Genomic DNA, 14,103 nt, shown 5'->3' on the forward strand with positions numbered 1-14,103 from the left:
TCATCTTTCTTTCATTTTTGGTACTCATTCTGTCGAACACAAACACAGTGACTACATGTTGTAGAAATAGGAGTCATAACTGTATCTCTGGGCCTGGAGCAGGTAAACACGGTAACTCTGATCGGACTTCATTCAAACATGCGAGTTATTAAAGTACTGTCTGAAATGCTTTTCTGGCTTCATTTAATAAATAGGGTCATAGGGCTATGAAAATAGCATATATCAAAGTAACGCAAATTGACCTAATCTAACCTATCCTGACACTGTGATATAACCCTTAAAATGTACTTTTACAGGTAAAGTGATGATAAACTTAGTAAATATTTGTGTGTTGTCATGCATGTATGAAACGGCCTATAACCTGAGGTAATTACCTGACACCTGTCCTGAGGTGATGACCTCACACTGCCACGTGCATTCTCACAGGTGGGGTTGGGGGTGGTCTCAAAATATTGCTGTTTTTGTACTTAATTGACGTGCGTTGATGGGGTAGCAATGTAGGATATGTACTGCATTATATTTGCTTGGATAAATGATGGAATAGTTAAAAGCTATGAAACGGGATGTGTAGTGGAAGGTTGCGGTTTGGGAATCAAGAAGTATTTGTTTTTCTATAGATGATTTCTTGAGGTAGCATCTATCTCTGCTGATGACGTATATGAATCTGTACTATCACCCAAAGGTATGATAACTGATTCAACGAGGCTGATATCTAGCAAAGACTGCATTGATCCTCCCTTTGACATGTGTGAGTTTGAATGTTGTGTTGTCTTGCTACGAACCCTGTTAGTCAGCCAAGATAGGCTCAACAGGGTTGAGCTCACAATGTCTGACTGGCATACGTAAGACAACGTAACCGTGTTGTGCCGCCAACACACGTCTTGTACTTTACTGGTTTCTTATTCAGCCGAATTTTCTCCATGAACTTTCGTTTCAGATGGTCTGAGGTCATCATCAACTCATGGTTGGCACGACTGTTCCCGGACGTCGTATTAACTGGCATTAGCCATGACTATGACACTGAGGTTGTTTAAAATGGGCAATAGCTGATGTTCCAACCGGTCTATGAACATATCTCCTCCTATAATTTTCACCGCGAAAACACATCCATCAATACGCCCCAGATCACGGGTTGCAGCATGAAAACAATGAAACGATTACCTTTTCCTGATGGTACCAGGCGTGTTTTTTTGTCCATCTGCCGATAGCCAACATGTAGTCAGTGGAATGATTCAAGGTAAATGATCTGGAAGCCCTGAATGTGATAGTTATGAATGGTCCGGAGATAATGTGATCTCATAGACAGGATGGAATATTTCCCCCTGAAAACTTTTTGGTCATTGGGGGTACCTTCTGCTCATAAAGCTTGTACAAACCTAGGCACCCTGTATCAAATATCCCTTTACGGCCCAGTTTTGTTTTAGAAACAACCCATCCCCACTACTTCTATACCTTTTTAGTTTTAATATCATACCATAGACTTGATGGAATGAATTGAAAACCCCATAGCTTAGGCAGTTCAGTAATTCACCCTATTTAACTTAATAAATGGTTCCATAAAGTGTAAAGTACTTGTATGCATTTCCTAGTAAAGCCTCCATGTCGTGTACCGTGGCGATGGCTAAGCAAATGTAATGTAACATGCATCATGGGAGCAGTTTTCATAAAACAAACGCAGCGTCTTATTGTTATTTTAGAAGATCCACATCTAGAATTTTCTCCATGTGATTTTTTGTGTGTTGATTAGATGTGATGGAAGACTACATTATTATCATTATAACGGATTCACATGCGCATATTTTTATAGTCCGTTTTAGACTGCCATCACTGGACTTAGAATAAATCCAAACTTACTGTTTTCGTTCAAATCTTTCTCCTGTAAAATTGTCGATAGGACTCCCTGTGACCGAAATACTTCAAATCACTGGTAGGTTGATCGGTATTTCAATAGCCACAGTCTGTGAAAAATTCTTTTCTTTCTTAACGGCCAAAAAGCATTTTTCTAGCATTTCCGACAGTACTTTAATGTGCTAAAAGTCTAAGACTTTGACCATTTTGGGATTTCCTCCCATGTTGACATAGCTGAAATACTGTTTATTGCATCTTCCCAAGGCAAGGGCGTTAACTGACTAGTTTCTAACCTTGTAGCGCCACCAGTGGCTATTATGAGTTATGTCCCTCCTACAGATTCCATCTCTCATATCACTTGCATTTGCTTCAAACAAAATGTCGGCGCCCAGTCAAGACAATATGATCAATAATCAAGATCTATGTTGTAATAAATCGGGTCTTACCTCGCGAAGTGCATGAAATCACTTGAGCACCTTGATTAAAAAACATGACAGATTTGGAAAATGTATGTAGATGCCCAGTTGATGGTACAGGTACACATGCTTTGCAAATCCTGCAGCAGACTGAAATCTGCATGTTGAAATCCATGTTGTTTACAAACCGGATGTCTAGTTTGTGCAAGATTTTGATTGGTCCATGCATAGACTCATTAGTCCAGCCAAAATTCCAGCCTGGTTTGGCACAGATGGAAACTGGACTTTTCTAGTCAGTTAACGCCTTTGCCTCAGGAAGATGTGTTTGATGCTGCGTTATACCCAACTTATTCATTCGGACCAGTCTCAAAACATAGCTACGACAGGGAATGTATCCAGGGTATGAAGAGGATGAAGATGCCATACGGCACAAAAATGAGTTGGGGGATTATGAATTTAAAAAAAAATAAAATTAAAAATTAAAAAAATTAAAAAATTAAAAATTCTGGTGTAGGGGGTATATTGTTTTTGTAGTGAAGACTGAGCACACAATTTCATAATAATATCCCCAAAATTATTTATGATTCCTAATTTCCTAAATTTCCCTCCATATTAAAGGCTCCGCAAAAATATAATAAAAAAAATACTGAAATATTGTTTTAATTGACAAAATTGAGGGCAGAAAATTTATGGGTCTGGTCTGGTAAAAGAAACACAAAATTGTTTCAAAGGGTAGAATGTGTACTTGTTGATCAGTGATAGAACTAAAGGTCATTGTGGATTTTGATCCTCATCCTTAATTTTGAAATCTGTTGATATTTATCAGCTGGTGAAGACATTGCCCCTGGAACATGCTCCATTTTCGACAGCACTGCCGTAGAACCATGGAGTTTTCTTCTATTAAAGCGCGAGACTTTCAAAGATGGAGAACAAACATTTCTTTTATCGAAATAGTTTATTAACTTGAGTGTATGAATTAACCAAACGTACAATATGGCCGCCTGCCAGATGGTGATGACAAGTGAAGTCAGTGTAACCATGGTAACAGATTTTGCATAAAATAAATATTTCATCTGATGTGAGCATACCACTGATGTAACAATGCTCATCCCTCATCCAAACATATCAGCATTTACACAAGAAATCAACAGGCCAAACTGTCGATAAATATACTTGGGGTTTCCTGAAATATCATAGCCTGAAATTGATTGTTTTCACAATCCCGTCTGAGTAAATTCTGGTTTGATACAGCAACAGAAGGGACCTAAACTTTTTAATCTAACAATCTCATCTGTAACAGCTTTGAGTTTGTTTACTAAGACACAGACTAAGCAGAACATTCTGTAAGCTTACTGCATATCCTCTGGGTGCAATACTGATGGTTGTAAAAACAAACATTTAATGGAGATTGAAACAGCCTACAAACCACACAAACAGCAGTCATTTAGTACATGATATTAACTTTTTATGTTATGATAGGCTGATAACTGAGAAACATTTAGAAGATTGAAAACAAAATGCCATTAATTAGCCAGGATAGTTCCTTGTCAATAATCAAATACAAATACTGAAGAGAACTTGAAGACATTCTTTCTTCTCAAAGTTACATTTCCTGCATACTGTGATTGTTTCGGAATAATCTATCTACCGAACCCTCTTCCTTGCTGGCACACATGGTGTGCGCGAAGTAGAGTGGTCACCCAGAGGCACACATGGAAATACACAAGTTTTGACACGGACATCAGATTACAAGAATGTCCTTCAGTAAAAAATCTATTCCTGTGAAAGGGTTTCTACGTCATCCCAAAACTTTCTACTACATCAGAGTCCAGAGAATAAGCAGCTCAATTGACAGTATGTACAAAATAATTTGATAGAAATTCAAATTTCTAACCAATTTTAAGAGACATTTATGTAAAGCTAGTATCATACTCAACGCTCACTATGCATATAAAATATTTAAGTTAATACTGATGTCAACATAACTGCATTTCAGAATGCATAACTTGTCTCATTCACAACACAACACGATCAGTGAATAAGTTACAATTTTCTTACCATTCCAGGTGTATGGAATGTCGAATATTTAATATTCTACACCAAGACTGCATTGATAGATGTTGATTCACTGATCCCGTTTTGCACAAGAAACCAATGTGGATTGCACAACAGACCAATGAGGATCACACAACGTTGAATGTTTCAGCACCATGCTAAAGTCAAATCTTAACAAGCATATTCTAAGCAGCACTAGTTAAGTCACAGCAAGCATACTTAATTTAGAGTATGTGAAAGTCAGTTTCATAATGGATATATTTCTGATAAACAATGACTATACTTGTACTTGAAAGGGACATTTTTTAGGATTATTATCTTGAAAGAAATCAGACTTGACCAGCAAAAGAAACACAAGATTTGTTACAAATTATGAAAAGAAGCTGAGGTTTTAGAGAAATGGCAAGACCACTTCGTCTCAAGTTGAATGAGAAATCTTTGATATGAAGTGTTCACAGATAGCCAAAGTGGTGTCAAAGTATCCCCATGGTTTGACAGGCAGTGACAACAAAGACGAGTTGACTCTGGTCAATCTGCTCCCGGATGAACACAAAATGATGCAACACAAGCTCAGCTGCCAGTTCAGTCCAATACCACCACTTCCTGCTTGTGTTCCGGTCGAGGAACTTCGATTGTTGGCATGGGAATCTGGAGCAGCAGTCCGCGCCAGGGGTTGCGAGCTGCACGCTTCACGGCATGGCGGGTCACCTGGTGCCTCAGCTTCCTGGAATGAAGAGGAAAGAGTTCTGAACCGGGGCTTTGTCTTGACAAGGAAATACTTTTAACCAATTAGGCTTACAACTTTTTAGCACAGAGGTGGAGAGAATAGCAATTTAAGATACTATTTTTTTTCTGATCATTGCATCAAAATTCTATTCAGTTATATTATTGGGAATGTTTTAACGTAATTACTGATAGATTCGGGAACGTGTGTACAGCTGATTACTATTTCCGGCTTAGTTTACGAGACAATACACAGGGTAATCTTTATCCCTGCATATAAAAACAATGCCTAGCATAACAAGAAATACAATGGAAATGGTAAATCATCATGTCTGGTGATGTTTAATCGCAAATTTCACATTTTCATTGACAAAGTTTGTTATAGCGTTGTTCATTCACCTGAAGGGATAGGATGTAGTTTTTACCAAAAGAGTTTGATGAAAGTGTAACCCATACATAAGCCGAACCCTGTCTACAGAATCTTTTTTATGGTCCTTAAAATTCGGCTTATCTATGGTCATATACGGCAGGTTGTATACCAAACAACAATACAGGGGAATGAGGGCATTTTGTTTTACGCTGCAGACAAACAATTGAGCAAATAAGGCTAAAGAAAATAATAGTCTTGGTTCTCAGGCACCGCCCACACCATCATTAAGTTCACAGCATTTCTGTTTTTATTTCCATTTTAATAAAAAAAAAAAAACCTAAAAATTCTTAAATACAAGTAAAACGGTAGTCAAATACTGTATTCCAGTATTTGATTCATCAAGGAACACATTTATGTAGGGAGGCCCTTTCCCAGGTTGATAGTACACAACTGTTTATTTGGTTACATACTAGTTTGAACAACCAACAAACAAAAGACACCACCCGCACATTATTTTTAAAAACTATTGCCTGAGAACCAATTCTTCTTCATTTTTAAGCCTTAGTGACAATTTATGGGTAACAACTCCTTTAAGTTACTATCATAGCGATGTTTCAGTATAGATACTTATACCATTGTTAATGAAAGAATTGGGTTGTCATTCACTTCATTTGAGTAATATAGATGGAATATTGCTGACAGCCTTGTTACACAACGAACAACTTATGTAGTGATACTGACCTAGTGGCTTCTGTGGCAACGAAGTACACATCGTCAGGTGCATCAATCCAGCTGATCATGTGCATCTTGTAGCCGCCTCGAACACCAGGTGTCTTGCTGCGACCATTCTTGAAAGTGCTGTGGTTGATCACGCTACCTCGCTGGGACAGTGAAGAAAGTATTTAGAATGCTTCAGCAACACATTTTAACATATATGGGCTAAAAGCAGACATGACATTCAACTCCATACTCCTCAAAACAAGTTAATGAGTGAGTGAGTGAGTTTGGTTTTACGCCGCTTTTAGCAATATTCCAGCAATATCATGGCGGGGGACACCAGAAATGGGCTTCACACATTGTACCCATGTCGGGATTCGAACCCAGGTCTTCGGTGTGACAAGCGAACGCTTTAACCACTAGGCTACCCGACCGCCCCTCAAAACAAGTTAAAGGCTGTGCAATACCCAGATTAATATACAGTCATCAAAGACAGATTAGCTGTAGTCATATGAAACATTCAGGTGTTCTTTCACTTCTTTGAGTGGTATATTTGCATAATGAAAAGAACACTTATTTTTTTTCATTACTAAAACTTCATCAATATTTATGTGGGAAAGTAATCCTTTTTGTAGAAAGGTTAGAATGTACAGATAGCTACTCGTTATGGGGATAGTAAAGAGAGATTAGTTGGTATACATACTATTGTTGGCACCGATCGGAGTGCTGACCCAACTTGGCGGATAACTCCTAGACTTGGCCGCTTGGCACTGGGAGCTAACAAAACAAAATCACTTTTCAAAACTGATGTCAAATATTTATTCTTAATTAAAGACCTCATCTTTTTTCCTGTGGAAAAGATAACATGCATTTATTGCTCAATAGGTTTTTATCTTCAGTGTGCTGACTTTAAGCATGAAAGTCAAGGTGTCCTTGTCATGGCCCAGGTGGTAAAAGGTAAACATTTTGGGGTCCTTCAACTAAACTTCAAAGGGAGCAAACCTTTAGGACGCCAGGAAGCCCCTTAACTTTGAACACTGCTTGCCTGCTCAGTGAACATTTGAGGGGTCATCCAGGGTCCTCTAGCTTCTTGGCTCCATCATATCTTTGTTTACAGTGGTAGTATCCATTGTTTGAAATTAAAAAAACGCTGCCATCAGGACCCACAGACTATAGAAGTTGTAGGCCCTGACTCATCTTCCCCAGGCAAGTGAGTTAACTGACTATAAGAGCCCAGTTTCCACCCTTGCTGAACTAGGCTGGTATTATGGAGTTACATTTTGGCTGGGCTAACGAGTATATGCATAGTCCAATCAAAATCGCGCACCAAATCGAAATCCGGTTTGTAAAATGTCGTGCAGATTTCTGTCGATTGCATGATTTGCAAAGATGTGCACCGCCAACTCGTTTTTCCAAGTCTTTTCATGTTTTAATCAAAGTGCTCACATGATTTGATGCACTTCGCTATGTAAGACCCGTTTTATCACAATATAGATATTGATTATCAATCAGTTCGTTTTGACTGGGCGGCACCATTTTGTTTGAAACAAATGCAAGTGATACGAGAGGTGGAATCTGATTGGTCCATAGGAGAGGCTAAGAAGGGACATAACTCGTAATAACCACTGGTGGCGCTACGGTCGAGCCCAGGAATTCCAGCCTCGTTCTGCAAGGGTGGAAACTGGACTTTTAAAGTCAGTTAACTCCCTTGCCTTGGGAAGATGGCCCTGACTAAAGTCTTCAGGACCTCGTGTATAAACTGCAGCTTATTGTGACCTATATAATCAACACAAAAATAAATGCAGGCCATCAGGACCCATACAAATTTGAAACTACGGGCATGACACAAGATCTACCTGCAATTGGCCTGATGGCAGTGGCTAATTTCGAACACTGGTAGAATCACAAGGAACCCTTGACTTCCATCCTTAATTTCAAACGCTGCTATGGTTCTATGTGCTCCTTGATAAATTCTCAACTGTTGGAATTACCCAAACCTAAAAGTACCATCAAGCCTTGATAAAAAGCCTGTCTTATGTAAACTCATACCTAGCATAATCACCAGATTATCACGTCACGAAACAGGATGCACAGTTTCCAAATACTGACAAGTAACAACATAATTGACAGTTATGGTATATGCTACTCAAAAGAAATTAAATAACACCCAAGTCTTTCCTATGACTGTAGTTGTTCTGTCAAGCCATGACAAGAGTAACTATAGTAATATGAAAGAATCGGGTGTTCTTAACTTCTTTTGAGTAGTATACATGGCAGTGACAGGTAACATGGAGGATAACATCTACCGTATTCAACGTAATAAGCACCCAGGGCGCTCTCAAAATTAGAAATAGAGGGCTCTTATTAGAATATAATTTTGGTGAGAGAAACAACAGAGTTGAAAGATCTTGAATATTGTGATTTATGCTGACAGCCTGGAATGATACAAAAGAAAAGTCTGTGCGTATTATACACGATAAATATATTTTTCCAGAATTTAATTGCCCATAATTAAGGGTGTATATAACACACGAGTTTGTATTATACACAAATAAATAAGTCTTGTGTGCATTGATCAATGGGAAGGGGTGCTAATTGGGATCGTTCACAAGCCAATATATTAGCAAATATCGCCATGGGCGCTTATTAGAGCGGGGCGCTTAATACGTTGAATACGGTAATTCTAAAAATACTGTTGAAGAATGTGGAGTTACAACTTTGTGGCAGTGATTCTTTTATCCAGGCATTGACAAATGGGAGACAACTCACGTATATCTATCCCATTGCTCTGCTCATAGCCTCTCTTCTTCATGATTGATGGTCCGGCTGTTGACGTCTGAATTGTCTCTGGGACTCTGTGTGCTGATATCATCATAAATATGGTCAGTAGAACATTTGAAAACCTTGTCTTAAATACATAAGATAATCTGTAACTGTAGTCCAAATAAAGCATCTTGTAGGGCATATTAGTAAAATTATTGAAGTAAATATTGCTTGATTGTGAATTACTTGAAGAGTGCCATGAAGTGAAGTACAAATGATCATCTTAATGAAGTTCTCTGATTAGCGAATAAAAGTTTTATTGAAAATGTTATTTCTGAAGTGTGGGATGCTTCTGTCTACACCTGTATAATTATATTTGTAGTGGATGAAGTAAAAATTGTATCAGTTGTTCAGCAGCCTTAAATAAGTATAACATAAATACATGAAAACTGTTTACTTAAATTTTTATATGTGTCATATATTTCAAACAATTATGACTCAGTTAGCATTTCTCATATTGCACAGTGGAACAATGCTAAAAAACACAGAGGAAGGATGTGAGAGGCAAGGACAGTGATGAACCACAAGCTTGCTGACATGATGACAACCAACACAACCCCAATAAAAGTCTTATCCAAACTTTGCTGACTCATGATAGGTTTATGTCATCTACATGGCAGAGTTCAAAAATTGGTCATGTGATAAATAACAGATACAGTATTATTACTGGAAAAGCACGACCATCAGGAGAATATTAGTTCAGACATCTCTGAGGATTTTGCAGGTATTTTCGTAATACATTGTACTTACTGAAGAAAAGGACAGTTTAGGTGAGGTGAGGTGAAATTGGGTTTAACGTCGAATCCAAGATTATTGCACTCATATAGTGACGTGCATGCACGTGTATGTGTGTGTGTGGCTGCTTGTACTAGTCCGGACTGATGCCGATTTATAGCGCTAGCTCACTGAGATACCATGCTGCAGTTTAACATGAATACCCCACTCAGACACAGTATACTGACTCAAAGCCGACCAGTCCTTGTTTTAGCCCCTTTATGCCAAGCGCCAGACAGGGTAACAACAAGTACAATCTTTTAACGTCTTTTTGTATGACGCGGCCGGGGATCGAACCCCGGACCTTCCGCTCTCCGGGCGGACACTCTACCACAAGACCAGGGAGGCGGTCAGAGGACAGTTTAAATCTTCATACCACCCCCAAAAGAATAAAGAACTAAAACAATGCAGGGATTAATTTTTTTGGAAACACATTACACAATATTTGGTCAGAGATGTCAAAATGCATATGAGTGTCCTCCAACCCTAGAAAAGGAAGCCATTTTTTATGTGATCGTGTCTTCTTACACAAGTTCGGGAGCTAATTTGGCTACACAAAATTGGTAATTCTACTAGGAACAAGTCAGCCTTAGATGGGAAACAAGTCAGATTTAGATGGGAACGAGTAAGCTATACATGGGACATGTCAGTTCTTGAATGGTATGAAATGGACTAAAAGACTGGGTTGGCAAGCTGAAGATCGTATGACGAGACGAGAGGCTTACTTACAGCACACTGCATCTACAGCTACAACACAGGCAGACAGAGGACAAAGGTAACTTACGTGGTGGGTGAGGCGGGGCAGGGAAGGATATCCTCTGTTCTCCACGAGGCTCACCTGACTTGCGATGTAGCAAGGAGGGTTTCTCCACACTTATATCAATGCCAAGGCGACACACTACAGGTTCCATTGTCAAACCACGAATCTTTCCCGAAGTGGGCAGTTCTATCTTCCCAACCTCTGTCACACGGCCTGAGCCTGTGGGAAAGACTTGATATGAGAAATTTGTAACCACACAGAAAACAACAAACGAAACCCACAAATAAACACAACATGAAAATTTGTGACTTTTACAAAGTTTTATTGTTGATGATCAGAAACTGAACAGCAAAATTCCCCAAACTTGCAACAATGAAAATAAAGACGAGAAACAGCAGATACTTTACAGAAGCAATGAACGATTATTATCAGCAGAAAGAGCATCAGAAGCCTAAATATCTGACACAGTAGCCACGAGGAGGAGACTATATGTGACAGTCTGCTGTGACGTAGGTCTTACTATAGAGTAGATTAAAGTTTTGGAAGAGGGATTGTATAGAGAGGTGTACCTGTCTCACTCACTTCTTGGCTTGCAGGACGAGCAGGTGCCCCTTCTCTTTCTCTCTCTGCTATACAGCATTCACAGGGTGCCTGGTCACAAAATCTCAGGAACAATTTAGTGGTGGAGATAGTTTTTTGCAAGGGAAACTGGCCATGTTCTTGGAGATTTATGTGCAGAATTTGATGTCGCCACCAGACTGTCACATATACTTGTTTTCGATTTCTGCACTTTGCCAAATAACGGAATGATTGTTTGTGAGAAGCTCGGCTTTTATTGCAAGTTAGTATTAAGCTATCAGAGAACAACTGCTATTTGACAAGCCAGAAGCGATATCTAAGAAATTGAAAAAGAAAATACATAAAGGAAGAAAATAAAAATACATGACAATTACGATTCGGCATGAATGATTTGAAAGCCATGAAAGGAACAGACATCGCCCACTAAATATAACATTCTAGAGATTGTCCATGACACAGGCACCCTTCAGTGATGGAGACATCTTCCCCTAGGTGGCCTCCTGGCTACCACAGTATGTGTATAATGCTGGTCATGTGGAACAATGTACAACTTGGATACAATACAGAACAATCAATGAGCAAGGTTCCCTGGCAAAGAATAATGTAGATTTCTTTGGCTTTTTTTCTTCTCCAAAATCACCTGGCTTCGATTTTTATTTTTAAAATATTTTCACGTCAAAACTACAAACATAACGGCAGCCAATTCGTTTTTGGTTGGAGCAAAAGCTGAATGCTTTCAAGTGGAGTGGCCTTACTGATGCAGCAGACCAAGTCCACTGATAACACATCTGAGACTGTATCTCGCATCTACATTCAGACATATTTTCACGTTATTGTGACCCAAGGAATCCTTGCTCATCAAGTGTATCATAGGCAAGAATACACAGTTGTAGACATTCACCCCTTCTTCATTAAGCCAACATGCAGTTTACAAAGACAGAGAAATTTGAACAAAATATTCTGATGAACAACAGATCTACAGGATAGACATCCTGTAGCAGTTTTCTTGTTCAGGATGTCAAGGCTGTTTGGTCAAAACCAATGGGCAAACAGACCATGGAAGCTTTATTTAACTAAATACTTCATTTACTTCCCAATGAGCTGATAAATATTACACATATTTCATATAAAACCAAAAAATTAACTGAAACAGTGACTATTCCTTTGAATATGAATCATATGTTTGTAAAATATGATTCGAACCTTGTAGTACCAGAATCTTGAAAACCTCAAGAGATATTGTCTGGAATCTCAAGAGATTTTCAAACAAAGAACGAAAACCAGGTGTGATGTTTTTGTAGAATTTTATTGCTGACAAGTGTTACAAGGCTATGTTACATGGCTGTTGGTTGTCTATACACACATGCAAGTGATCTAACTAGATGATGATGATGACACTACGTAATATCACTGATGGAAGACAACATGAGAGATGATACTAGGACCAAGATAAGAAAACCTGTACAAATGTTATAGAAAAAATGTCCAACTTGGTTCATACAATGTTTAAGGAGGAACTCAACATCAAGCTATGTTACTACATCTAGATACACAAACATTGGCAAAATAGTCAAAGTATGGCTTTCAGGACAAATAATTCTTAAATATTGAATAGCACAAAAATCCATACCCTACACAATGATAGACTACAATGAAATTCTACAGTGAAAGGATAGTGGTTCGAGTTTGTTCTTCACAACCCTCAATGCCCAGCCAGCTTCCTGCATATGTACGAAACTTCATTCATACCAACATATTGGTTTTGATTGATAAAAAAATCCAAGCTTTTTCTCGTGACTATGTTATTGCTTTCTTGTACTACAGAGATTGACAACAGGAACTATACTTGTCTGAACCGAACAGAAACAAATTAAGGATTCGGAAGTCCAACCACACAAATACAGACAAGTATGGAGACTTGTGAAGCTGCTGAAGACGGCAATGTCATGAATCAGATTTAAGGATATTTCGATTCAATTATTTGTTGAGACGAATGGGTCGCTTTACCATTAATTGCCTTCATGAACTGCGTTGATGAGGAAATCAAACCCAGGTCAAGACTCTCACAAACCAACACTTCACCCATAGAGCTACCTCAGCATTCCACATTAACTCTTATTGCAAATCTCATCTTGAAAGAGTTGTCCAAATCAAGAAATTGGTTCAAGAGCTTTAAATTTTTTCCTCTATACAGGTTCCTTCCTATTGTCAAATTTATTGGCCAAAATGTGCAGGACAAAACAAAAGGAATCAGTCATTGTCTCAAAGATGACATGAAAATATCAAAAACTGCCATGTTTCATAATCAATGTCCATACGGACATAAACCCTGTCAGCTTCCTGTTGGGAAAGGCACAACAGCATTCTTCCAGGAGTAAATCCATACATATATCTGCTATATAACTATTGCTGTTAAATCAACATCTTACATATTTGACTGCGGACCTGAAATGCTGCAAGCAAATACAGCTGCATGTGTGTTCGTTACCCACGTGTCTATAAATAACTGAGTTCATCAAAATCGTATCTGCACTTGTGCAAATATCACTTCACGCACCAGTGTGTTGTTCACGTCATCCGGACGGCATTGTTGACACCATTCAAATCTTATTGTGACATCAGGTTAGAATGCCGTCACACTAGAAACGACGTCACAGCTGAAGATTGTTCACGTCAATCGACAATTGCGATTTTATTTTAATACGGTGATAGTGATCAGTGCATTTTTCTAATGGGGAGCTCAAAAGGATAACAAATAATGGGTAATGAAGATATTATTTCACTCCCATGTGTGTCATGCTGATTTTACTAAACTCATGTATTGCTCTCACTCTCACTCGGGAAATACAAGAATTCTGACACTTGTTTTGTAAAATCATTATGACACACATGCTTGTATAATAATCTGTTAATGACATGATGTCAAAGGCCAATGTCATATTGACCAAGCCAATTTTATTTAGCTTCTTCTCTCCAAATATGGAGTGAAAGTGAAAGCTATGGCATATTGATCAGGCAGAACTGTTTTCTGTATTTGA

General features: G+C 38.5%; 1 protein-coding gene across 9 annotated transcripts in view; it reads right to left on the reverse strand.

Moving 5' to 3' along the window:
- Window positions 1-3,235: 3,235 nt before the first annotated feature.
- LOC139443981 (metastasis-associated protein MTA3-like) overlaps window positions 3,236-14,103 on the reverse strand; it is a 50,974-nt gene continuing 40,106 nt past the window's right edge. For 8 of the 9 annotated variants that reach the window (XM_071224873.1, XM_071224876.1, XM_071224875.1 and 5 more), the window contains 5 exons: window positions 10,511-10,705; window positions 8,899-8,991; window positions 6,833-6,906; window positions 6,154-6,293; window positions 3,236-5,043 (listed from right to left, as the gene is read on the reverse strand). In XM_071224873.1, coding sequence (XP_071080974.1) covers window positions 4,902-5,043; window positions 6,154-6,293; window positions 6,833-6,906; window positions 8,899-8,991; window positions 10,511-10,705 — 644 coding nt within the window. In that variant the 3' untranslated portion in view covers window positions 3,236-4,901. The remainder of the gene's footprint in view (window positions 5,044-6,153; window positions 6,294-6,832; window positions 6,907-8,898; window positions 8,992-10,510; window positions 10,706-14,103) is intronic. The other variant, XM_071224874.1, reaches the window with a different exon arrangement.

The sequence above is a fragment of the Haliotis cracherodii genome, unplaced genomic scaffold, assembly GCF_022045235.1.
Source record: "Haliotis cracherodii isolate W230 unplaced genomic scaffold, xgHalCrac1.p SCAF_5, whole genome shotgun sequence".
Taxonomy (NCBI): Eukaryota; Metazoa; Mollusca; class Gastropoda; order Lepetellida; family Haliotidae; genus Haliotis; species Haliotis cracherodii.